This window comes from Rhinatrema bivittatum, chromosome 9 (genome assembly GCF_901001135.1).
Source record: "Rhinatrema bivittatum chromosome 9, aRhiBiv1.1, whole genome shotgun sequence".
NCBI lineage: Eukaryota > Metazoa > Chordata > Amphibia > Gymnophiona > Rhinatrematidae > Rhinatrema > Rhinatrema bivittatum.
In genome coordinates, this window is record NC_042623.1 from 44,099,807 (window position 1) to 44,122,725 (window position 22,919).

Genomic DNA, 22,919 nt, shown 5'->3' on the forward strand with positions numbered 1-22,919 from the left:
ATACCTGGGAGTTTGTTTCAACACGCAGCAAGTCAAGGTGTTCCTACCAGAAGCTCAAATTTGGAAGTTGCTAGCTCAAGTCAGTCTGTTGTTGAACACTGCGCCCAACTGTATGGTCTTACCTGCAGGTTCTTAGCTCAATGGCAGCAATCTTAGAAGTGGTGCCGTGGGCGAGGGCGCATATACGTCCCCTTCAGCGTTCCCTGCTGTCTCGGTGGAATCCGCAGTCTTGGGACTATTTGATTCGGCTCCACCTGCTGATGGAGATATCCTTCCAACTGCAGTGGTGGTTGCAGATGGATCATCTATGGAAGGGAGTCTACCTGTCCCCCACTTGCCTGGTAAGTGCTGACAGCTGATGTGAGTCTCCGAGATTGGGGTCCTCACTGTCAGGAGCTAACGGCACAGGGCCATTGGAGTGCAGAAAATTCTCTCTGGAACATCAATCGGTTGGAAGCCAGGACTGTCTGGTTGGCATGTTTGCAGTTCGGCGACAGGCTGCAAGGTCAGTCAGTTCGCATAATGTCGGACAATGCAACGACCGTGGCTTACATCAATCGGCAGGGAGACGTCAAGAGCATCAGGTGTCACTGGAAATAGATCAACTTTGGAATGGGCAGAGGAGCATCTCCAGTTGATCTCAGCCTCTCACATTGCAAGAAAAGACAACATAAGAGCGGACTTTCTCAGCAGAGAGTCTGGACCCAGGAAAGTGGGAGTTGTCAGATGAGGCGTTTTAGCTGATTCGGGATAAGGACATAAGAAATTGCCATGCTGGGTCAGACCAAGGGTCCATCAAGCCCAGTATCCTGTTTCCAACAGAGGCCAAAACCAGGCCACAAGAACCTGGCAACTACCCAAACATTAAGAAGATCCCATGCTACTGATGCAATTAATAGCAGTGGCTATTCCCTAAGTAAAATTGATTAATAGCCATTAATGGACTTCTCCAAGAATTTATCCAAACCTTTTTTGAACCCAGCTACACTAACTGCACTAACCACATCCTCTGGCAACAAATTCCAGAGCTTTATTGTGCGTTGAGTGAAAAAGAATTTTCTCCGATTAGTCTTAAATGTGCTACTTGCTAACTTCATGGAATGCCCCCTAGTCCTTCTATTATTCGAAAGTGAAAATAACCGAGTCACATCTACTCGTTCAAGACCTCTCATGATCTTAAAGACCTTTATCATATCCCCCCTCAGCCGTCTCTTCTCCAAGCTGAACAGCCTTAACCTCTTCAGCCTTTCCTCATAGGGAAGCTGTTCCATCCCCTTTATCATTTTGGTTGCCCTTCTCTGTACCTTCTCCATTGCAACTATATCTTTTTTGAGATGCGGCGACCAGAATTGTACACAGTATTCAAGGTGTGGTCTCACCATGGAGCGATATAGAGGCATTATGACATTTTCCGTTCTATTAACCATTCCCTTCCTAATGATTCCTAACATTCTATTTGCTTTTTTGACTGCCGCAGCACACTGAACAGACGATTTCAATGTGTTATCCACTATGACGCCTAGATCTCTTTCTTGGGTAGTAGCACCTAATATGGAACCTAACATTGTGTAACTACAGCAACGGTTATTTTTCCCTATATGCAACACCTTGCACTTGTCCACATTAAATTTCATCTGCCATTTGGATGCCCAATCTTCAAGTCTTGCAAGGTCCTCCTGCAATGTATCACAGTCTGCTTGTGATTTAACTACTCTGAATAATTTTGTATCATCTGCAAATTTGATAACCTCATTCGTCGTATTCCTTTCCAGATCATTTATATATATATATTGAAAAGCACCGGTCCAAGTACAGATCCCTGAGGCACTCCACTGTTTACCCTTTTCCACTGAGAAAATTGACCATTTAATCCTACTCTCTGTTTCCTGTCTTTTAACCAGCTTGTAATCCATGAAAGGACATCGCCTCCTATCCCATTCCTGGACCTGTTGGTGACTGTGCGCAGCTGGCAAAGGGATCTGAAATCATTGGGGATCGATGCCCTAGTGCAGGAGTGACCAGAAGGCAATTTGCTGTATGCCTTTCCTCCTTGGCCCATGTGGGGAAGAATGATTCGCAGGCTCGAACGCCACAGGGATGGTGCTCTTGGTCGCTGCAGATTTGGCCCAGGAGACCATGGTATGCTGATCTGCAGAGACTTCTGGTGAATTCCCCTCTTCGACTACCAGTGCACAGGAACCTGTTGCAGAAGGGCCCTGTCGTTCACGAAGATCCAACTCAATTTTGTATTACTGTATGGCCCTTGAAAGGGCTTACTTGCTGAAACGTTGATACTCTGCAGCAGTGATTTCCACCTTGCTAAGAGCTAGAAAGTTCTCCACTTCCTTGGCCTATGTGCAAGTTTGGAGGGTGTTTGAGGCCTGTTGTGCATATCAAGGCGTTCTTCCCTTTTTGGTCAAAATTCCGCTTATTTTGGAATTTTTGCAAGATGGCTTGAATAAAGGCTTAGCTCTTAATTCCTTGAAAGTACACGACGCGCCTCTCGCCTGTTTCAGGGGTCAGGTAAATGGTGGTTCCTTGTTGGCTCATCCTGATGTGGCCTGTTTTCAAAAAGGAGTGAAACATTTTCGTCGTCCCTTGCAATTTCCAATGCCCTTATGTTGTCTGAATTTGGTCTTGGATTTTTTGGCAGGCCCTACGTTTAGACCTTTATGTACTCTGTCTTTGTGTTTGCTGACCTTGAAGACTGTGTTCCTTATGGCAGTTTGTTTGGTGTGTATGGTCTTGGAATTGCAGGCCATGTCTTACTGAAAGTCATTTCTTCAGGTGACTCCAGGGGCAGTACAGCTGTGTATTGTTCCTTCATTTTTACCGAAGGTAGTCTCTTGAGTTTCACTTGAATCAGGCTGTCTCCCTGTGTCTCTGGATAAAGAAAGAGATGCAGAGGAATATCGTCTGTTGCGACCTTTGGATGTCAAGAGACATATTGTCAGGTATCTGGAGGTTACTAAACCTTTGCAGAAGTCGTATCGCCTGTTTGTACTTCATGGCAGTACTAGACAGGGAGAGCCAGCCTCGTGAGATCCTTTAGCTGTATACATGGATGCTGGCAAACCGGTATCTAGTCATATTCGGGCTCATTCCACTTGGGCTCAGGTAGTGTCAAGGGCAGAAGTTAGATTGTTGTCTCCCATTGACATTTGTTGAGCTGCGACGTCCTCCTATTATCGCCTGGATGTTCTGGCACACCTTTGCACATGCAGTTTTGTCTTGACCACGGGCAGCCTCCCACCCTATTAGGGAGTAGCTTGGGTACATCCCACTCATTCTAGATTCATCTGACTGGACGCTAAAAAATGAGAAATTACTACTTACCTGAAAATTTCCTTTTCTTTAGGACAGTCAGATGAATCCACCCTCCCTCCCTTGGCTGCCGTGTGGTTGAATTTTGTTCCTTCTGTGTGCCTTCATGTTACAAGGATTACTGGTAAGTGTTACTCCAGTCCCCAGACTAGTGTTCTTATGTTCTTATCAGAGCTCAGTGGTGTTTGTTGGCTGAGTATTGGTCAGTTGTTTTTAATTGACTTTTTTACCTTGTCTATCCACAGTTGCTTTTGAAGAGAATACTTGCGGGCTGAGGTCACTGCAGGAGTATATGTACTGTGACGTCAGCTTGCTCCATCTCCATCTGCTGATGGGGTTGCATAACCCACTCGTTCTGGATTTATCTGACTGTCCTAAAGAAAAGGAAATTATCAGGTAAGTAGTAATTTCTCATTATCCCCTTGCCGCAGTTGAGCTTTATCGGCGCCCGGCTGGACCCAGCTCAGGCCAGGGCCTATCTTCCTCGCAATCGGGCACTCGCTCTGGCGTGCCTTGTGGGAGAAGTTCACTGGAGCTGCAGGTCTCGGCCCGCCACATGCTCTGACTTCTGGGTCACGTGGCTGCAACTGCCCATGTTGCTCCCTTGGCTCACTTGCACATGCGCAGAGCTCAATGGACTTTGTGGTCCCAGTGGCAGCAGGACACACAGGACCTCCGCGTGCGCATTACTCCTCCCCTCCGGACTTCCTTGTCATGGTGGGAGTGTCTGCACATTTTGGAGCAGGGGGTTCCTTTTCAGTCTCCCCCTACCCAAGTTGTGCTTACCACAGATGCGTCGGCGTCAGCCTTGGGTTGGGGCGCCTGTGTGGAAGGGGCTCCACACACAGGGTCTGTAGTCTGCTCAGGAAGCTCCGTGACAGATCAATTTCCTGAAGCTTCGATTGATCTGTTATGCACTGTGGGCGCTCAGAGATCATCTATTCAACAAAGCGGTCCTGATAGACTGACAACCAAGTGGCAATGTGGTACATCAACTAGCAGGGAGGAATGAGGTCCTTCCTCCTGTGTCAGGAGGCTGTTAACATTTGGCCATGGGCTCCTTCCCAGGGCATGCTGCTATGAACCATGTATCTTGCCGGGACAGAAAATGTGTTGGCGGGCTGGCTGAGTCGAGCCTTCGAACCCCACGAGTGGTTCCTGGCTCCGGCAGTGGCAGATCGTATTTTCCCTCTTTCGGGAACTCCAGATGTGGATCTCTTCACCTCCCCCTACAATAGCAAGGTGGAAAAATTCTGCTCCCTGTACAGGGGTGATGGCAAACCAGCCTCGGATGCCTTTGCCCACCATTAGGGCAAGGGTCTTCTGTATACTCCACTTCCTCTGGTGATGAAGACTCTCTCCTGAAGCTCCGGCAGAACAGAGGGATTATAGCCCCTCATTGGCAGAGGCAAATCTGGTAACCGCTCCTGCGGGATCTATCAGTCCAGGAGCCACTCAGTCTGGGAACTTCCCCAGACCTTGTCATGCAGGATCAGGGCAGGCTGCGCCATACCAACCTCAGGGGGTTATCTCTAACAGCCTAGATGTTGAGAGACTAATTCTACATCCCCTTGACCTGTCCAAAAATGTGTCTAAGGTCCTGGTAGCTTCCAGGAATCCTTCCACTAGGAAGTCTTATGGCCTGAATTGGAGGAGGTTTTCCATGTGGTGTGAGCGTCATGGCCTGAAATTGCTTGAATTCCTACTACACCTTTCGGATGCTGGCTTGAAGACCAACTCCATCAGGGTACACCTAAGTGCCATCGGTGCTTACCACCAAGATGTGGATGGTGCGCCCATCTCTGTGCAACCTATAATTAGTCATTTTATGCAGGGTCTGCTTCAATTGAAGCCTCCCATGCGGCCGCTTGCTGTGTCCTGGGACCTTAATGTGTTTGCTCAGCTCATGAAGGAGCCTTTCAAGCCACTGCACTCCTGTGACCTGAAGTACCTGACCTCGAAGGTCATGTTTTTGGTTGTGATCACTTCAGTGTGCAGGGTCAGTGAGCTTCAGGCTTTGGTGACGTACCCACCATACGCAAAATTCTTTCTCAGTAGGATGGTTCTACGTATATACCCCAGATTCCTGCCTGAGGTGGTGACAGATTTCCATCTGAACCAGTCCATCATCCTATCCACCTTTTTTCCCAAGCCTCATTCGTACCAGGGCGAATGGGCTCTGTACAGCTTGGATTGCAAGAGAGCTGTAGCTTTCTACCTGGAGCGGACAGCAGGCCAATGGTAGTCCACCCAGCTCTTCATCTCTTTTGACAAATAAGTTGGGAGTTGCTGTTACTAAGCAGACACTGTCCAGCTGGTTGGCAGACTGTTTCTCCTTCTGCTACACTCAGGTGGTACTGCAGCTTGGGGGCCATGTCAAGGATCATTCTGCAGAGCTATGGCAATTTTGGTGACCCAATTGTTAGCGGTCCTCATGGACGAGATCCGCAAGGCTGCGACGTGGAGTTCTCTCCACGGTTTGACCTCTCACTGCTGCCTGGACAAGGATGGCTGACGTGATAGCAGTTTCGGCCAGTCCATGCTTTGGAATTGCTTTCAACTCTTCCTGCGTAGGGCCAATTGTTCAGGTTCAAGCTATCTCCCTCTGTTACCAACAGCTCCAGTGTTGTGCCAATTGGCATATGGTTAGGTGTCTGGTCTCTTCATTGTTCGGGAGTAGCCTGTTGCTAGGGATTCACGCAAATGTGGGGTCTACCATCCTGCTTGTCCTAGGAGAAAGCAAGTTACTTACCTGTAATAGGTGTTCTGCTAGGACAGCAGGATGTTAGTCCTCACGAAACCTGCCCGCCACCCCGCGGAGTTGGGTTTCTCCTATGTTTTATTTTTTCGTTATTCTAATGTTTCAAGATTGAAGAGGGATCCCGCGTAGATAGTGGCCATGCATGCTCAGTGTGCCAGTCAGTTTCTAGAAACTTTGACATAAGTTTTCCATGCTGGGCTCCATCCGATGATGTCTCCTGTGTGAGGACTAACATCCTGATGTCCTAGGGCAACACTTCTTACAGATAAGCAACCCTGCTTTCTTATGCTAGGTCAGGCCAAGGTCCATTGAGCTCTGCAGCTTGTCTCCAACTGTGACCAGTTTGGGTCACAAGTACTTGGTAGATCCCAATTAGTTGATAATAGTTCACACCCAGTGATAAGCGATGGCTTTCCCAAGTCTGCCTGGATAATAAGTTTTTATGGATTTTTTTCTTCAGGAACTTGTCCAATCTTCTTTTGAACATCACTGTGTTGGTTACCTTGACTAAATCCTATGGCCACAGAGGATTTAGTTTGTTTTAAATCTGCGAGTTGCTAATTTCATGGAGTGTCCCCTAGTCCTAATGTTTTTTCAAAGGGTAAATAATCGTTTCCTATTTATGCATTCCTTCACACTCATGAAGTGTTAAATCTAAGTCATATCTCCTTTGTCATCTCTTCTCCAGGCTAAGGAGACCTAATCTGTTTAGCCTTTTTCCATAAGGGAGCTTTTCCAACCCCTTTATTATTTTTGTCACCCTTCTCTGTACTTTTCTGTGCCTGCCATGTCTCTTTTTTTTTTAATGGGACTACCAGAACTGCACACTGTATTTAAGGTGTGGTTGCACCATGGCTATATAGAAAGACATTATGATCACATCACTTTTGTTCTCTGTTCCTTTCCAAATAATTCCTAATATTCTGTTAGCCTTTTTGACCCTCATACCACAGTACGTCAAAGATTTCAAGGTATTTTCCCACAAGGACACCAAGGTCCTTTTCCTAGGTGGTGACTCCTAACGCGGAACCTTGCATTGTGTACCTGTAGTTGGGATTATTTTGACATATGCATATTTTTTTGGAGTTGTCCACATTAAATTGCAGCTGCCATTTAGATGCCCAGTCTCCTAGTCTCACAAGGGTCTTCTGTGATTCCTCACAATCTGCTACTATTTTAACAACTCAAAACAATTTTGTATCATCTGCAAATTTGGTTACTTTGCTCACTGTTCCCACTTCCAGATCATTTACAAATATACTAAATAGCACAGGTCCTGGAATAGACCTCTGGGGGGTACTCCAGTAGCAACCTCTCACCATTTGGGAAAACTGACCATTTAGTCCACCCTCTTGTTTCCTGTCTTTTATCTAGTTACATATCCACAATAAGACTCTGCCTACTATTCCATGATCTCCCGATTTTTTGAGGAGTCTTTCATGAGGGACTTTGTCAAATGCCTTTTTGAAAATCCCAACACACTACTTTTTATTTAATTTAAATTCTGAATTTCAGGCACTTCAAAGCGACTTACATTTGGTCTGGCACCAATATCAGGTTCACGGTTTGTAGTTTTCTGGAATATCCCTGGAGCACTTTTTAAAAACACTTAAAATGGCCACTCTCCAGTCCACAAGTATTGTGTCTGTTTTGAATGATAGGTTACAGATCTCCAGAAACTGATCTGCAGTTTCATGTTTTAGGTTCCTTCAGAATTTAGAATTAATTACTATCCGGTCCCAGGTGATTTATTTTTTTGTTCTGTCAATCTGATTTATTAGTTCTTCTAATTTCACAGTAATTTAATTTAGTCACTCAGTCATTTATTTTATTTATTTAGAGCTTTTCTATACCGGCATTCATGATACAATCACATCATGCTGGTTTACAGTTAACAGGGGGTGTAAAAGCCTTGAAAGTCGTCATTATCAAAAAATGTTTCTGGAATAGTTATAACCCGAAAATCCTTCTTAGTAAAAACAGAGGCAAAGAATTTGCTTTCTGGTCCTGATGGAGGATAGTTCATTCAAGTCCATTCTTTATATGAAAAGAGTCAACTAATGTCTTGGGATATCCCACTTCTATATGGAAATGGTTCATTCTGTGATTGTGGAGGTGAGTCAGGGTGAGTACCATTTGTTTCCCGATCTTGCCAAGCCCTATTTTCTCATTCCCATCAGCAAAGATTGTTTTATATTCCAGGAAAGCATTTTCAGTTCTGAACCCTCTCCTTCTGCATAGCCATAGTGCCAAGGACCCTTACGAAAGTGATGGTGGTAGTCCCGGCCTTCTTGCAAAAAGAGGATATTGTGGATCTTCCATATCTCAAAGTTTTATTGATAAGACCAAAGTCCTTCCAAGAATACAGTGTGGTCTCCACTAAGTCGGTACAGGTCATAGAAACTTTAGGCTGGGTGGTCAACTTAGCAGAATGCAATTTGGCTATTTCTCAGTCTTTGGAAGATTTATGAGCTTACTTCGATATTAAAGTCACCAGGCTTACCTAACACAGGAAAGAATATCCAAGTTTGTGAGTAAGGTACAAATTTTTCCTCCTGGGGTTCCATTGACCAGTGCTTAATTGAGTTCTGTGTAGACTTCACTTTTGTCTCATTAGTCCCTTAATCACAGAACTGTGAAGTTTGCCTTCTCCTTCCAATGACAGTAAGGAAGAGCCTGTCTTGACCACATTGGATGGAAGCCTGGTCTGTGGAGGCCATTGCCAAAATCACAGTCTCTGGTAGAAGGAGGTAGTCTATCAACAAATTAGAAACCAGGAATATTATGCGAGTTCTTCTGCACTTTCTGCCTTCAGTGAAGGGGTGGCAGTTCAACAGCTCTGGGATGGTGTCCAGACAGGGAGGCCTCCAAAGCATGAGGGTGTTCAAGTCGGCGAGTCTTCTGTTCTGATAGGTGAAACAAAATCTACTACAGTTTTTGGTGGCTTTATATTGCAGGAGTGAAGGACGTCTATGCTGACTTCTCAGCAGGAATATGTTTTCAAGAATGTGGAAACTCAGCTGAGAATATAGAAGAATGGTAGAGCATTCCTTACAAGGATCTGATTTCAACTCTGAAGAATTCCAAAGCTGTTAAGATTTTCAGTCGCCAGAAGGAATGGGGCTGTGTCAGGATCTGTGCCCTAATTTGGCCATGGCAAAAGAACAAATTTTTGTGTTCCCTCTGTGGGCAGGACCTTGATGTTATACTGGAGGTGCTGACTGATTGAGTCGGCTTTTGTTTATGGTAGTTATTCTGCAGTGTTTGAGGTCTAATTACCAAGGCCTAATTCTCTTGGTCTCCAATGCATGCAGAATCATCTTATGCATATCCATTGTGGATATCCTGAAAACCTGACTAGCTGTGGGGTCCCCAGGACAGGTTTGCCAAGCTGTGGTCTATATAGCCTTTTAATTTGGGGTCAGGCTCGCTTCCAGTAGCCCAAAATACCTGTTTAACTTTGGCCCAAAAGTATCTTTCAGACGTTGCCTATGATTGTGATCATGGTAGCAAAGTCCATAATATCTGGGGTTGCAACCAGAAGTAAACTATAATTGAGACAGTGGTCAGCTGATCACTTTTCAGAGGCATGTTTATTAGGGCTCTCCTTCAGGGAATGCTTTCTGTTTCGAGATAGAGTTTAGCTCTAATATTGGCACCGATCCACCTAAGGATAATATTTGAGTCATTTGCATCTGGGTAAGAGCTCAGACTGGTTGATTTTAGGAAGATCCTAGACAAGAAATGGTCACTTTCTGTCTTTACGATGCTGGTGTATCACACTCTATGAGGATCATTACCCATGGATCCTGACTTTTATAGGATTGAAGGCAAGCGATATTAAGGAAAATTTCTAGCACTTGATATTCAGCTGCTATCCAGCTAAACAACTTAGCCAGATAAACTTATCTGTGATATTCAGTTGTAAAGTTGCGGTGCTGAATAACTTAAAATTGGCTGACTAACTTAAAATCGGCTGGATAAATTTATCTGGCTAACTTCAGAACTGCTCAATAGCAGGTCTGACTTGCCTGCTAACTTAGCCAGATAAGTCTAAATATCACTACTTATCTGGCTACTTTAGCTGGATAAGTAGTTCCTTCCCATTATGCCTGTGTCCCGCCCAACACTTAGTTTGATAAATTTGAACTTATCTGGCTAAGTAGAACCAAATGGGCCATAGTTTTCAATCTTAAAAACATCTGAATTACATAACTGTTTCACCATGTTAAAATGTTATGGAAAACAATTATAATGTCTCTCTTTTCAGACCATACCCTTTTGTGTTGTTCTATTCAAAATTCCATGGGCTAGAAATGTGTGTCGATGCAAGGACATTTGGAAATGAGGCTCGATTTATCAGGCGTTCTTGTTCACCCAATGCAGAGGTAGGTTTGAAATCCAGGTCAGGTGGAAAATTGCTTACAGTTCTTTATTTAAAGGGAATGTTCTGTCTGCACAGATTTTATATACATTGCATATTGATTTTAGCAGGCAATATGCAAAGGCTTTTAAAAAATTGAGCTAGATATTCAAATGACAGCCGGCTAGGAAAGTTTACTGGATAAGTACATCCAGCTAATTTACCTAGGATATTCAGTGGCACAGCCACGCTGCTGAATATATTTTGCTAACTTTTAGTTAGCAAAATCAATTTATCTGGTTAACTGTAGGCCTGCTCATTAGCAGGTCTAACTTATCTGGCTAAGTGATCCAGTTAAATTATTCCTCCCCATTACACTTCCGTCCTGCCCCTCACTTAGCTGGATAACCATTTAGCTCTATAAATAGTTATCCGGCTAAGTAGCAGCTGCTGAACGTGGCTGAATTTTCTGATGCCACCACTTAACCAAATAAGTCCGAAATTATCTGGCTAAAGGTGCTGACTTATCAACCTCTAAATGTACTTTGTTTCTAAGTGTCAAGATTAACATACTCAGAGACATCTTGCCCTTGGTCATTGCGAGAATGTTCAGTGTGCACCTCTGTTACGTGCGCCGGCCGCCACAGACCCGTGGCTCGGCCCCCTCACCTCTTTCAAAGTGATCCAGCACCTGGTCCCTTGTCTCTGGCGGCTGTTGGCCGCCGGCTCCGTCCTTGGGCCGCAGCCCCCGATGATGACATCGACTGAGCTCCGGTATATAGCCCGGGCTCCGCTCTTTCAAATTGCCTTTGCAACAGGGCTTCTTGCTAGTCGAGCACTCGTTGCCACTTCAGTTTCTGGTTCCCAATCCTGATTGCCTTTGTTCCTGTTTCCTTGTTCCTGTTCCTTTGTCTCTCCTTCAGATTGCTAACCTGGTTTGACCTCTGCATTGCCTGACTACTCCATTGCCTCTCTCCAGCCCTGGACCTCTGCATTGCTTGTCTACGCCGTTGCTTCTCTCCAGCACTGGACTTCTGCTTCGTCTGACCATCCTTTGACTCTCTTCTCATCTAGACCTCAGCCTTGCTTGCCACTGCTTCCAGATTGCTGCCAGCCCTGATCCCAGCTTGCTTCAACATGCCTCTTCAGCTTTTGTCCTGGACGTGGTTCACTCAGGCTTTGGCCTGCTCTTGCTCGGGCGCCCTCTGTCAGATTGTGTTCCTAATGGTGCCCGGGTCTCCGGGACGGCCTCATCCAGTACAGACTGATAACTACAGTAGTTGCTGCTGCTGGGCTGACCTCGATCCACCCATCGATGACCACTGATGAAGGCCACCTAAGTCCAGCCGGCCAAAGCACCCAAAGGCTCAACCAGCGGGGAACGAGGGCTGGTATTGGTGAAGCGCCAGCCGGCCTCCGTCCATCAGCCCTCTCTGCCTGCCCATGGTGGGGACCCGTAGGATCCGTCCTACGGGTAGCGTCAACCCCACCTCGTCCCAAGGGTCCACCTCCAGCGCATCAGATTGCAAAGGCCATGGACTTGGCGGAGCTGCGTGCCCTCCAGGCTATTCCTGGCCTGGCCCTAAAGGTGCAAGAACAGCAACAGTTTCTCGAGGCTCCAGCCTCTTCCCTCGAGCGCCTGCATACACTGCTAGATGCCATGTCCAGCAACTCATTTCCGGCGATGGCTTCCTCTCCGCCACAGCCGTCTACTTCCTCCTCCAGAACCCTACTGACCTTGCCAGCCCTGCCTCGTTTCAACGGTGATTCCAAACTGCAAAAGGTTTATTAACCAGTACTATATGCAGTTTGCTCTTCAAACCTCCATCTTTCAAGACAAATTAACCAAGGTCACCTTCATCTTTTAAGAACATAAGAACATAAGAAAATGCCACACTGGGTCAGACCAAGGGTCCATCAAGCCCAGCATCCTGTTTCCAACAGTGGCCAATCCAGTTCATAAGAACCTGGCAAGTACCCAAAAACTAAGTCTATTCCATGTAACCATTGCTAATGGCAGTGGCTATTCTCTAAGTGAACTTAATAGCAGGCAATGGACTTCTCCTCCAAGAACTTATCCAATCCTTTTTTAAACACAGCTATACTAACTGCACTAACCACATCCTCTGGCAACAAATTTCAGAGTTTAATTGTGCGTTGAGTAAAAAAGAACTTTCTCCGATTAGTTTTAAATGTGCCCCATGCTAACTTCATGGAGTGCCCCCTAGTCTTTCTATTATCCGAAAGAGTAAATAACCGATTCACATCTACCCGTTCTAGACCTCTCATGATTTTAAACACCTCTATCATATCCCCCCTCAGTCGTCTCTTCTCCAAGCTGAAAAGTCCTAACCTCTTTAGTCTTTCCTCATAGGGGAGTTGTTCCATTCCCCTTATCATTTTGGTAGCCCTTCTCTGTACCTTCTCCATCGCAATTATATCTTTTTTGAGATGCGGCGACCAGAATTGTACACAGTATTCAAGGTGCGGTCTCACCATGGAGCAATACAGAGGCATTATGACATTTTCCGTTTTATTCATCATTCCTTTTCTAATAATTCCCAACATTCTGTTTGCTTTTTTGACTGCCGCAGCACACTGCACTGACGATTTCAATGTGTTATCCACTATGACACCTAGATCTCTTTCTTGGGTTGTAGCACCTAATATGGAACCCAACATTGTGTAATTATAGCATGAGTTATTTTTCCCTATATGCATCACCTTGCACTTAGAAAACAAACTGGTAACCGATCCAATATGGCTAGCAGCAAAGAACAACGAGGTGGAATCGGTAAAACATGGACTTTATTGAAACTTGCCCAAACATTGTGTAATTATTGCATGGGTTATTTTTCCCTATATGCATCACCTTGCACTTATCCACATTAAATTTCATCTGCCATTTGGATGCCCAATTTTCCAGTCTCACAAGGTCTTCCTGCAATTTATCACAATCTGCTTGTGATTTAACTACTCTGAACAATTTTGTGTCATCTGCAAATTTGATTATCTCACTCGTCGTATTTCTTTCCAGATCATTTATAAATATATTGAACAGTAAGGGTCCCAATACAGATCTCTGAGGCACTCCACTGTCCACTCCCTTCCACTGAGAAAATTGCCCATTTAATTCTACTCTCTGTTTCCTGTCTTTTAGCCAGTTTGCAATCCACGAAAGGACATCGCCACCTATCCCATGACTTTTTACTTTTCCTAGAAGCCTCTCATGAGGAACTTTGTCAAACGCCTTCTGAAAATCCAAGTATACTATATAGAAGGGAATCCAAGTATACTATATAGAAGGGAAGGCGCTGGCATGGGCTTCTCCCTTGTGGGAGCGATTGGTCTATGGGAACTGTCTCGGTTCGTGGCCATGTTCCGGCGAACCTGTGATGATCCTGGGCGGCATGCTGTGGCAAGGACAAGTCTAGTACACCTTCGACAAGGCCGAAGAAGCCTCTTCGACTACGCCATTGAGTTCCGGACTTTAGCATCTGAACTCGCTTGGCAGGAGAACTGCCTGCGAGCTATCTACCTGGATGGGCTCTCCCCGCAACTAAAGGATGAATTGACAGCTCGAGAGGTCCCTTCCTCTCTCGAGGATCTTGTCGATTTAACAGGCTGAATTGAACATCGTCTCCAAGAGCGTCTTCGGGAGAATCGGATGCCCAAGAAACCCTCTGGGGTCCATTCCCACTCGCCACCTGCTACCAACCCTACTACTGGTAGGAATTCTGCTGTGGCCAAGATCGACGAACCCATGCAGTTGGGTCGTGGGCGCATGTCCCCGGAAGAGCACCTCCGTTGGAGACAAACAAGCCTATGTTTGTACTGTGGAGCACCCAGCCATCATGTACAGACTTGCCTAGTCTGTTCAGGAAACTGCCCAGCCTAAGTTCAGTTGGGGTCCTGAACTTCGGCACAAAGTCCCCGGCCCCTCAACTATCCGTTCCTGTTACAGGACTCTTGATCATTTCCTGTCCTTGCTCTGGTGGAATCCGGAGCAGGTGGTAATTTTATCCTTAAAGACCTAATTCAACTCCTGGGTATCAATACCCGTCCTCTCGAGACTTCCTTGTGCATTGCTTCAATCTATGGAGAACCGTTACCTGGTCGAATCTCCTTAACCACAGAGCCAGTTCGACTTCTTACTGGCACTCTCCATTCCGAAGAAATTGAACTTTTGGTTCTAGAGAAATCCATCCACCCGGTAGTTCTGGGACTACCTTGGCTCCAACGTCACTCTCCCCAATTTGACTGGGGGTCTCTCCAGCTGACAGAATGGGGCTCGTCTGTCACCAGACTTGTCTTCATAAAGTGGCGTCCCCACCAGTGGTTCCTCTGGCGACCACTTCCTCAGGGATACCTGCTCGCTACGCAGACTTTTAAGTCGTGTTCTCGAAACAGAAGGCGGACCTCCTCTTAGGAAATTTGATTGTCCCATTGATCTTCTGCCTGGAACCATGCCCCCCCCCCCCCCCGAAGGCGTACCTATCCTCTGTCTCTTCCCGAGACCAAGGCCATGATGGAATACATCCGGGAGAATCTTGTGAAGGGGTCCATTCGCCCCTCTACCTTCCCTGCTGGTGCAGGGTTCTTTTTCGTCACAAAAAAGGATGGATCTTAAGACCATGTATCGATTACCACAGTCTGAATGCGATCACTCGAAAGGAGAAGTATCCTCTGCCCTTGATATCTGAATTGCTTGATCGGCTACACGAAGCTTCTATCTTCACCAAGTTAGACTTACGCGGAGCCTACAACTTGGTGCGTATTCGCCCTGATGACATCTGGAAGACTGCATTCAACACCAGAGATGGACATTATGACTATTTAGTGATGCCCTTCGGCCTTTGTAACGCATCTGCAGTTTTCCAGCGAATGATTAATGAAATCTTAAGGGATCTCTTGTACATCAAAGTTGTGGCGTACCTGGATGGCATTCTTATCTTCTCCAAGGACCTGGCCATGGACTGTACCGATGTTCGTACTGTACTTCAGCATCTTCAGGAGAACCATCTGTTCGCGAAATTGGACAAGTGCCTGTTTGAAAAATCCAGCTTGCCCTTTCTGGGGTAAATAATCTCCCAACAAGGGTTCTCGATGGATCCTGTGAAATTAAAAGGAATCCAAGACTGGCCACAACCTGTGGGCCTGAAGGCACTTCAACTTTTTCTAGGATTCACGAATTACTATAGCCACTTTATACCGCACTAGTCCACGTTGGCGGCTCCTCTTACAGCCTTAACCCATAAGGGTCAGGACACCTGAAACTGGACTCCGGAGGCTATTTCCGCCTTTCATCATCTCAAAGAGGCTTTCTTAATTGCATCCTGTCTCCATCATCCGGACCCTAATCGCTCCTTCCTGGTTGAGGTAGATGCCTCCGCGATTGGAGCTTGGGCGGTCCTGAACCAACTCTTGTGACTTTGGGCAAGTCACTTTACCCTCCATTGCCCCAGGTACAAAACTTAGATTGTAAGCCCTCTGGGGATAGAGAAATACCTACAGTACCTGAATATAAACCGATGTGATATCTCAGATTGAATGTCGGTATATAAAAATAATAAATAAAATAAATAAAATTCTGCGTCCGGATCAGTGGTCCCGTGTTCCTTCTATTCACGCAAATTCTCTGCTGCAGAACAAAATTACAGCATTGGAGACCGCAAGTTACTCGCCATCAAGCTGGCTTTGGAGGAGTAACGCCCATGGCTAGAGGGTGCCCAGCATAAATTTACAGTGTTCACAGATCATAAAAACCTGGAACACTTGAGCCAAGCTCAAATTCTCAATGCCTGTCAAGCCCGATGGGCTCTGTTCTTTTCCAGATTTAACTTCGAGCTTCGCTACTGCCCAGCAGAGAAAAGTCTCCAGGCAGATGCTCTATCGCACTCATTTGAACCCGAAGACAAATCCGATGAACCCGGTCATATTATTGACCCAGCCTGCATTTGTCTTTTGGCTACTCATCCTGTTCCTACAGGGAAAACTGTGGTGCCCCGTTGACTCCATGAAAGAGTCCTCTGATGGGCACATGACTCTAAGTTTGCCGGCCACCCAGGGCGAGCGCAAACCCTAGTGCTGTCCACCGTTCTTCTTGTGGTCCACTATGGTCTCTGACGCTAAAGTGTACGTCGATTCCTGCAGTACTTGCGCTCAACAGAAATCCCCGGTCAGGCGACCTTGGTGTTTACTCCAGCCACTTCCAGCTCCTGAAGAACCGTGGACACATCTTTCCACGGATTTCATTGTGGATTTGCCACCATTTAAAGGCCACACGGTCATATTTATTTATTTTTATTTATTATTTTTACTATACCGGCTTTCATGACATGGATCACATCAAACCGGTTTACATTTAACAAAGTGTGCAAGATAAGAGATAACTCAAACAACTGTAACAAGAGGATTGTAAGGAGAGTGACAGTTACAATAAAACAGGGAAATAAATAACTGGGAGTTGGAGGTGAGAAGAGGGGGATTTAACTTACAGCAACTTATTTACAAGGTTACAAGATTGACTTTGATTAAATGTCATTTGTATAGTAAATGATAATGATAACAATGTGAAGGTGATGGCAGCGAATGACAAAGTTTGTTATTTAAAACCATTTTTAATAGTGTGATTGAGATGTCGAGTGTAGGTCTCAGTCAGGGATTGGATAGTGTGGTTGAGATGTCTGGTGTAGGTCTCAGTCAGGGATTGGAAAGGCTTTTTTAAAAAGCCAAGTTTTCAGCCTTTTTCTAAATGTTGGAAGGCAGGGTTCTTGTCTCATATGGGTTACAATTGACAAATTCTCCAAAATGGCCCATTTTGTTCCACTACTGGGCCTACCATCTGCACACGAATTGGCATGCCTGTTCTTTCAACACATCTTCCAACTACACAGCTTATCCAAGGACATTGTTTCTGACAGAGGCCCACAATTTATCGCCAGATATTGGCGCACCCTTTGTAAAATGTTTGGCATTAACTTCAGTTTAACAACAGCATACCATCCTCAAGCCAGTGGACAAGCCGAGCATACAAACCGCTCCTTGAAGTTCTTCCTCCTCGCATATATAAACGATCGTCAGGGCAATTGGTCAGAGCTTCTTCCTTGGGCAGAGTTCTCCCACAACTCCCACATTGCTGCTGCCACAGGTACATTGCCCTTTTCCATTGTTTACAGGAAACAACCATGACCACTGCTACCCATACCATTGTCAGTGCCTTCTCCTGCTGTGCAGGCCACTGCCGATACCCTCAAGGCAGTTTGGAACCAGATGAATCTTCGCTTATGCCAAGCCGCTTCCCGGGCCAAGAGATCTGCTCACAGCCATCGATGCTCGGCTCCTGAGTTCCTTCCTGGCCAGAAAGTCTGGTTAAGCACCTGTTATATTCGACTCAAGATACCTTCTCAGAAGTTTGCACCAAGGTATGTTGACCGTTTCCAATAATTCATCGTGTCAAACCAGTAACTTACCAACTTCGGCTGCCACCTACATTGGGAATCCACAATACGTTTCACATATCAACCTTAAATCTGTGGTCCTAACCTGGCCTTCACGAAATGCCCCTGCACCTCCTCCGCTGGTCGTGGAGACCGACACCACTTATAAGGTCCACGAAGTCCTTGATGTCTGCCGTAGAGGCCGCCGGTGGGAATACCTCCTGCCCAGATGAAAATTTGTGGGAGCCAGCCTATAACATCCTGGATAAGAAATCCTCCTCCAGTTTCATCGTGCCCACCTGGGCAAACCCAGATCTCCAAGGGGGGGGGGGGGGTACTGTTATGCGCGCCGGCCGCAGCAGACTGGCAGCTGGGCCCCCTCACCTCTTTCAAAGTGATCCAGCACCTGGTCCCTCGTCTGTGGCGGCTGTGGGCCGCTGGCTCCATCCTCTGGCCGCCCCTGGGGCCTCTGGCTCTGCTGCAGCTCCTGATGCTTCGCGTCGGGCCTCTCTGCGTGGCCCGCGGAGAGACACCGTCCCGACCAGCGTCTCGCCCCTCCCTAGGTGCGCGTGTGTGCACAACTAATCCTTTACTAGGGCCCAAAGCGGAAACCTGACCACGGTCCCGGATGATGACGTCGGCTGAGCTCCGGTATATAGCCCGGGCTCCTCTCTCTCAAATTGCCTTTTCAACAGGTCCCCTCGCTAGTCGAGTACTCGTTGCCTCTTCAGTTCCTGGTTCTCAATCCTGATTGCCTTCGTTTCTGTTTCCTTGTTTCTGTGTTCATGTTCCTTCGTCTCTTCTTCAGATTGCTAACCTGGTTTGACCTCTGCATTGCCTGACTACTCCTTTGCCTCTCTCCAGCCCTGGACCTCTGTACTGCCTGACTGCTCCGTTGCCTCTCTCCAGCCCCGGACCTCTGCATTGCTTGACTACTCCATTGCCTCTCTCCAGTCCCGGACCTCTGCATTGCCTGACTACTCTGTTGCCTCTCTCCTGCCCCGGACCTCTGCATTGCCTGACTACTCTGTTGCCTCTCTCCTGCCCCGGAGCTTTGCATTGCCTGACTTCTCTGTTGCCTCTCTCAAGCCCCGGAGCTTTGCATTGCCTGACTACTCCGTTGCCTCTCTCAAGCCCTGGAGCTTTGCATTGCCTGACTACTCTGTTGCCTCTCTCCAGTCCCAGACCTCTGCATTGCCTGACTACTCTGTTGCCTCTCTCCAGTCCCGGACCTCTGCATTGCTTGACTACTCCATTGCCTCTCTCCAGTCCCGGACCTCTGCATTGCCTGACTACTCTGTTGCCTCTCTCCTGCCCCGGACCTCTGCATTGCCTGACTACTCTGTTGCCTCTCTCCTGCCCCGGACCTCTGCATTGCCTGACTTCTCTGTTGCCTCTCTCAAGCCCCGGAGCTTTGCATTGCCTGACTACTCCGTTGCTTCTCTCAAGCCCTGGAGCTTTGCATTGCCTGACTACTCTGTTGCCTCTCTCCAGTCCCAGACCTCTGCATTGCCTGACTACTCTGTTGCCTCTCTCCAGTCCCGGACCTCTGCATTGCCTGACTACTCTGTTGCCTCTCTCCAGCCTGGGACCTCTGCATTGCTTGTCTACGCCGTTGCTTCTTTCCAGCCCTGGACTTCTGCTTCATCTGACCATCCTTGACTCTCTCCTCGTCTAGACCTCAGCCTTGCTTGCCACTGCTTCCAGATTGCTGCCATCCCTGATCCCAGCTTGCTTTAAGACGCCTCTTCAGCTTTTGTCCTGGACATGGTTCACTCAGGCTTTCGCCTGCTCTTGCTCGGGCGCCATCTGTCAGACTGTGTTCCTATTGGCACTCAGGTCTCCAGGACTCCGCCTCGTCCAGTACAGACTGATAACTACACTAGTTGCTGCCTTTGGGTTGACCTCGATCCACCCATTGACCACTGATGGAGGCCACCTAAGTCTAGCAGGCCCCGGCACCCAAAGGCTCAACCTGCGGGGAACGAGGGCTGGTATTGGTGAAGCACCAGCCGGCCTCCATCCATCAGCCCTCTCTGTCTGCCGACGATGGGGTCCCATAGGATCCCTCCTCGGATAGAGTCAACCCCACCTTGGCCCAAGGGTCCACCTCTGGCGCAACATCTGTAATGTTACAGTGCTATTTTCTTTGCAGTGTTTATCAGAAAGCATTGCTGGTGCTAGTAATTCTACACATGCATTAAGGATTTTAAAAATTCTTGATGCCAGGTTGCCCAGGCCCTTAAAATTTGGGGTCAGACAGAAGAGACACTGAGCCTGGGCTGGTGAGAATGAACAGCTGGTGTGGCTAAGCTGGATGAAATTGAGTTGTAGTAGTTGCTCACAAGTCCCAAGCTGCGGAGAGGGAGTTATGAGGGCTACTGCTGGCGGGACCTTGGCTTGGAAGGATTTGTGGCAGCTGGTGGGGCGTGAGCCAGGAGGCAAGAGAGTTGTGTCTAGTGGAACCTGGGTTACGGAGAGGGTGACAAATGGCCACCATCAATGCTATCTGGGAGAGCTGCAGCAGCACTCGAGTGGGATGAGGGGGGAGAAGAGTATACAAGAGACTGGAGGGGAGAGTCCCTGAAGACAAGGGAAGAAGCTGGGATGGAAGTGAGATATTGGTTGAGGGAGAGGAGAGAGGGTAAAAAAAAGCAAATGCCCTGCTCATGTTCCTCCTCCCCCTCTCTCCAGATGACATGTCAAGGTGATTAGCATAGCTTAGTTAAAAGGTTTGGACAAGTTCCTAGAGGAAAAGTCTATGAAAAGTTATTAGCCAGGTAGACTAGAGAAAGCTATTGCTATCCCTGGGAGTGCTTAACAAGAAGTAGATTATTGGCAGAGGCAGGATGCTGGTCATGATGGACCTTGGTCTGACCCAGCATGGCATTTATGTTCTTATGAGCACAGCATGCTATCCCCAAGAGTGGCCAATCCACGTAACAAGTGCTCAGCACATCCCAAGGAGTAGATACATTCCTTGTTGCTCATGCCCAGGAATTACTGGTGGCTTTCCCAAGACTGCCTTATGTATTTTTCCTGCAGGAACTTATCCAAATATGTTGTAAAGCCAGTTGTGCTAGGTGCCTTGACCACAAATCTGGTAACAAATTCTACTGCTTGATTGTGTGTTGAATCAAAAAATATTTTCCCCAATTTGTTTTAATTCTGCTACTTATTAGTTTCATGGAGTGTCCCCTAGCCTTAGGACTATTTGAAAGGGTAAATAAACATCCCTTGTCTTTTCAATCCAACTCATGATTTTATAAACCTGTCATATTCTCTCTCAGTTGTTTCTTCTCCAAACTGAAGAATATATCCTGTTTAAGCTTTCCTCATATGGGAACCGTTCTATCTCATTTGTCATTTTTGTTGCCCTTCTCTTTACTTTTCTAGTTCATCTTTAGCTTTTTTGAGATGGGACAACCAGAACTGCATGCAGTACTCAATGTTTTCATACCATCGATTGATTATAGAGACATTAGGATAATCTCTGTTGTTTATTATTTCCCTTGTTCACAAGTTTATTAAAGCCTTCAAAAAAAAAAAAAAATCTAACAGATTTATAAGACAAAACTGCCCTTTGCTAGATCCATTGTGGCTCTGCTCCATTAATCAGTCTCTATTAAGATGGCCAATGATTTTATATAAGAATATGAACTAGGTTATATATTTGCTGACCTGGAATATGAATGTTGACCTGGAATATGAATGTTGACAAAGTATGTGAATGTTGACCAAGAATTTTAATCATGATTTTGTAAACTGTTGTGATCGTTTGGAATGACAATATATAAAACACCTAAATAAATAAAATAAATAGTTTGTCAGTTTGTTCTATTACATCTTCCTGGTTCATATTGCTTCCTTAAGTTCATCTGAATCATCTTCCTCAAAGACTGTATCAGGCTTAGATATCTCCTTGATACCTTCTTCAGAAAAGACCGAAGCAAAGAATTAATTTAGCTTTTCTACTATAGTTTTGATTTACCTGAGCATCCCTTTTATCCCTCAGTCATCCCTTGTGGGGCTTCTTGCTTCGAATATATTTGAAATAGTTTTTATTTTGAATTTTTGTCTTTCTCACAGGACAGCAGGATGTTAGTCCTCACATATGGCTGACATCATCAGGATGGAGCCCAAACACGGAAAACTTCTGTCAAAATTTCCAGAACTTTGCCCCCTACTGGGCATGCCCAGTATGGCACTAACCCTGCAGCCAGCAGGGGTCCCCCTTCAGTCTTCTTGTTTCTGCGCAGCAGTAGCCTCACGGTAAAGGAGCTCTGAAGAGATTCCTGACAGGAATTTTCCTCACAGAATTACTGAAAGTTAAATTGCCCCACAGGGGGGTCCCCTCCTCTAACATTTCTCAGTCCTAGGTACTCCGGTAAGTTTTTACCCGTTTCCCGTCGATTACCGTTGAGTTTGGCGCTCGCGGCCTACTAGCCATCGACCGTACCACTGCTCTATTTTTGCCATGGCGTCGGGGTTTCGTCGGTTCCTGGGCTGTACCCGCACCATGTCTATCACAGACCACCATAAAGTCTGTGTAATGTGTCTAGGACGCGAGCACGATGTCTTGACCTGCACCAAATGTGTCCTAATGACACCAAAGGGTCGCAAGGCCAGAAGGGAGAAGGTGGAACTTCTCTTCCCTGCTCAAACCCCAACTCCGTCCATTGCATAGACGTTGTCGGAGCCGGCACCGTCAACTTCACGTCAACATTGACCACCGACCAGTGACCGACCAGCATCGACGACTTCTCGGCCATCGACACCCTCTACTCCGCCTCAGGATCGAGGGGATTGCAGGGAGAAACATCGCCATCGACACCGTAAGACTCGGACCATCGAGGGAACGAAATCATCGACCTCGCCGTCGTCTGAGCCGCTGTCGAAGAAACCCCATCCAGGAAAGGCACTGACCATTCCTGCGACCATGTCACCGAGGCAACCCTCACCCGATCAAGGATCAGGAGCCGCGACTCCACTTTTAACGGAGGTCCCTCCGCCTATGCCTCTGCCTCCTTCA

General features: G+C 46.7%; 1 protein-coding gene across 1 annotated transcript in view; it reads left to right on the forward strand.

The window, feature by feature from the left end:
- KMT2E (lysine methyltransferase 2E) overlaps positions 1-22,919 on the forward strand; it is a 607,980-nt gene that overhangs the window by 235,764 nt on the left and 349,297 nt on the right. Inside the window, 1 exon segment of the mRNA XM_029615154.1 lies at positions 10,356-10,473. Within this exon segment, the coding sequence (XP_029471014.1) occupies positions 10,356-10,473 (118 nt within the window).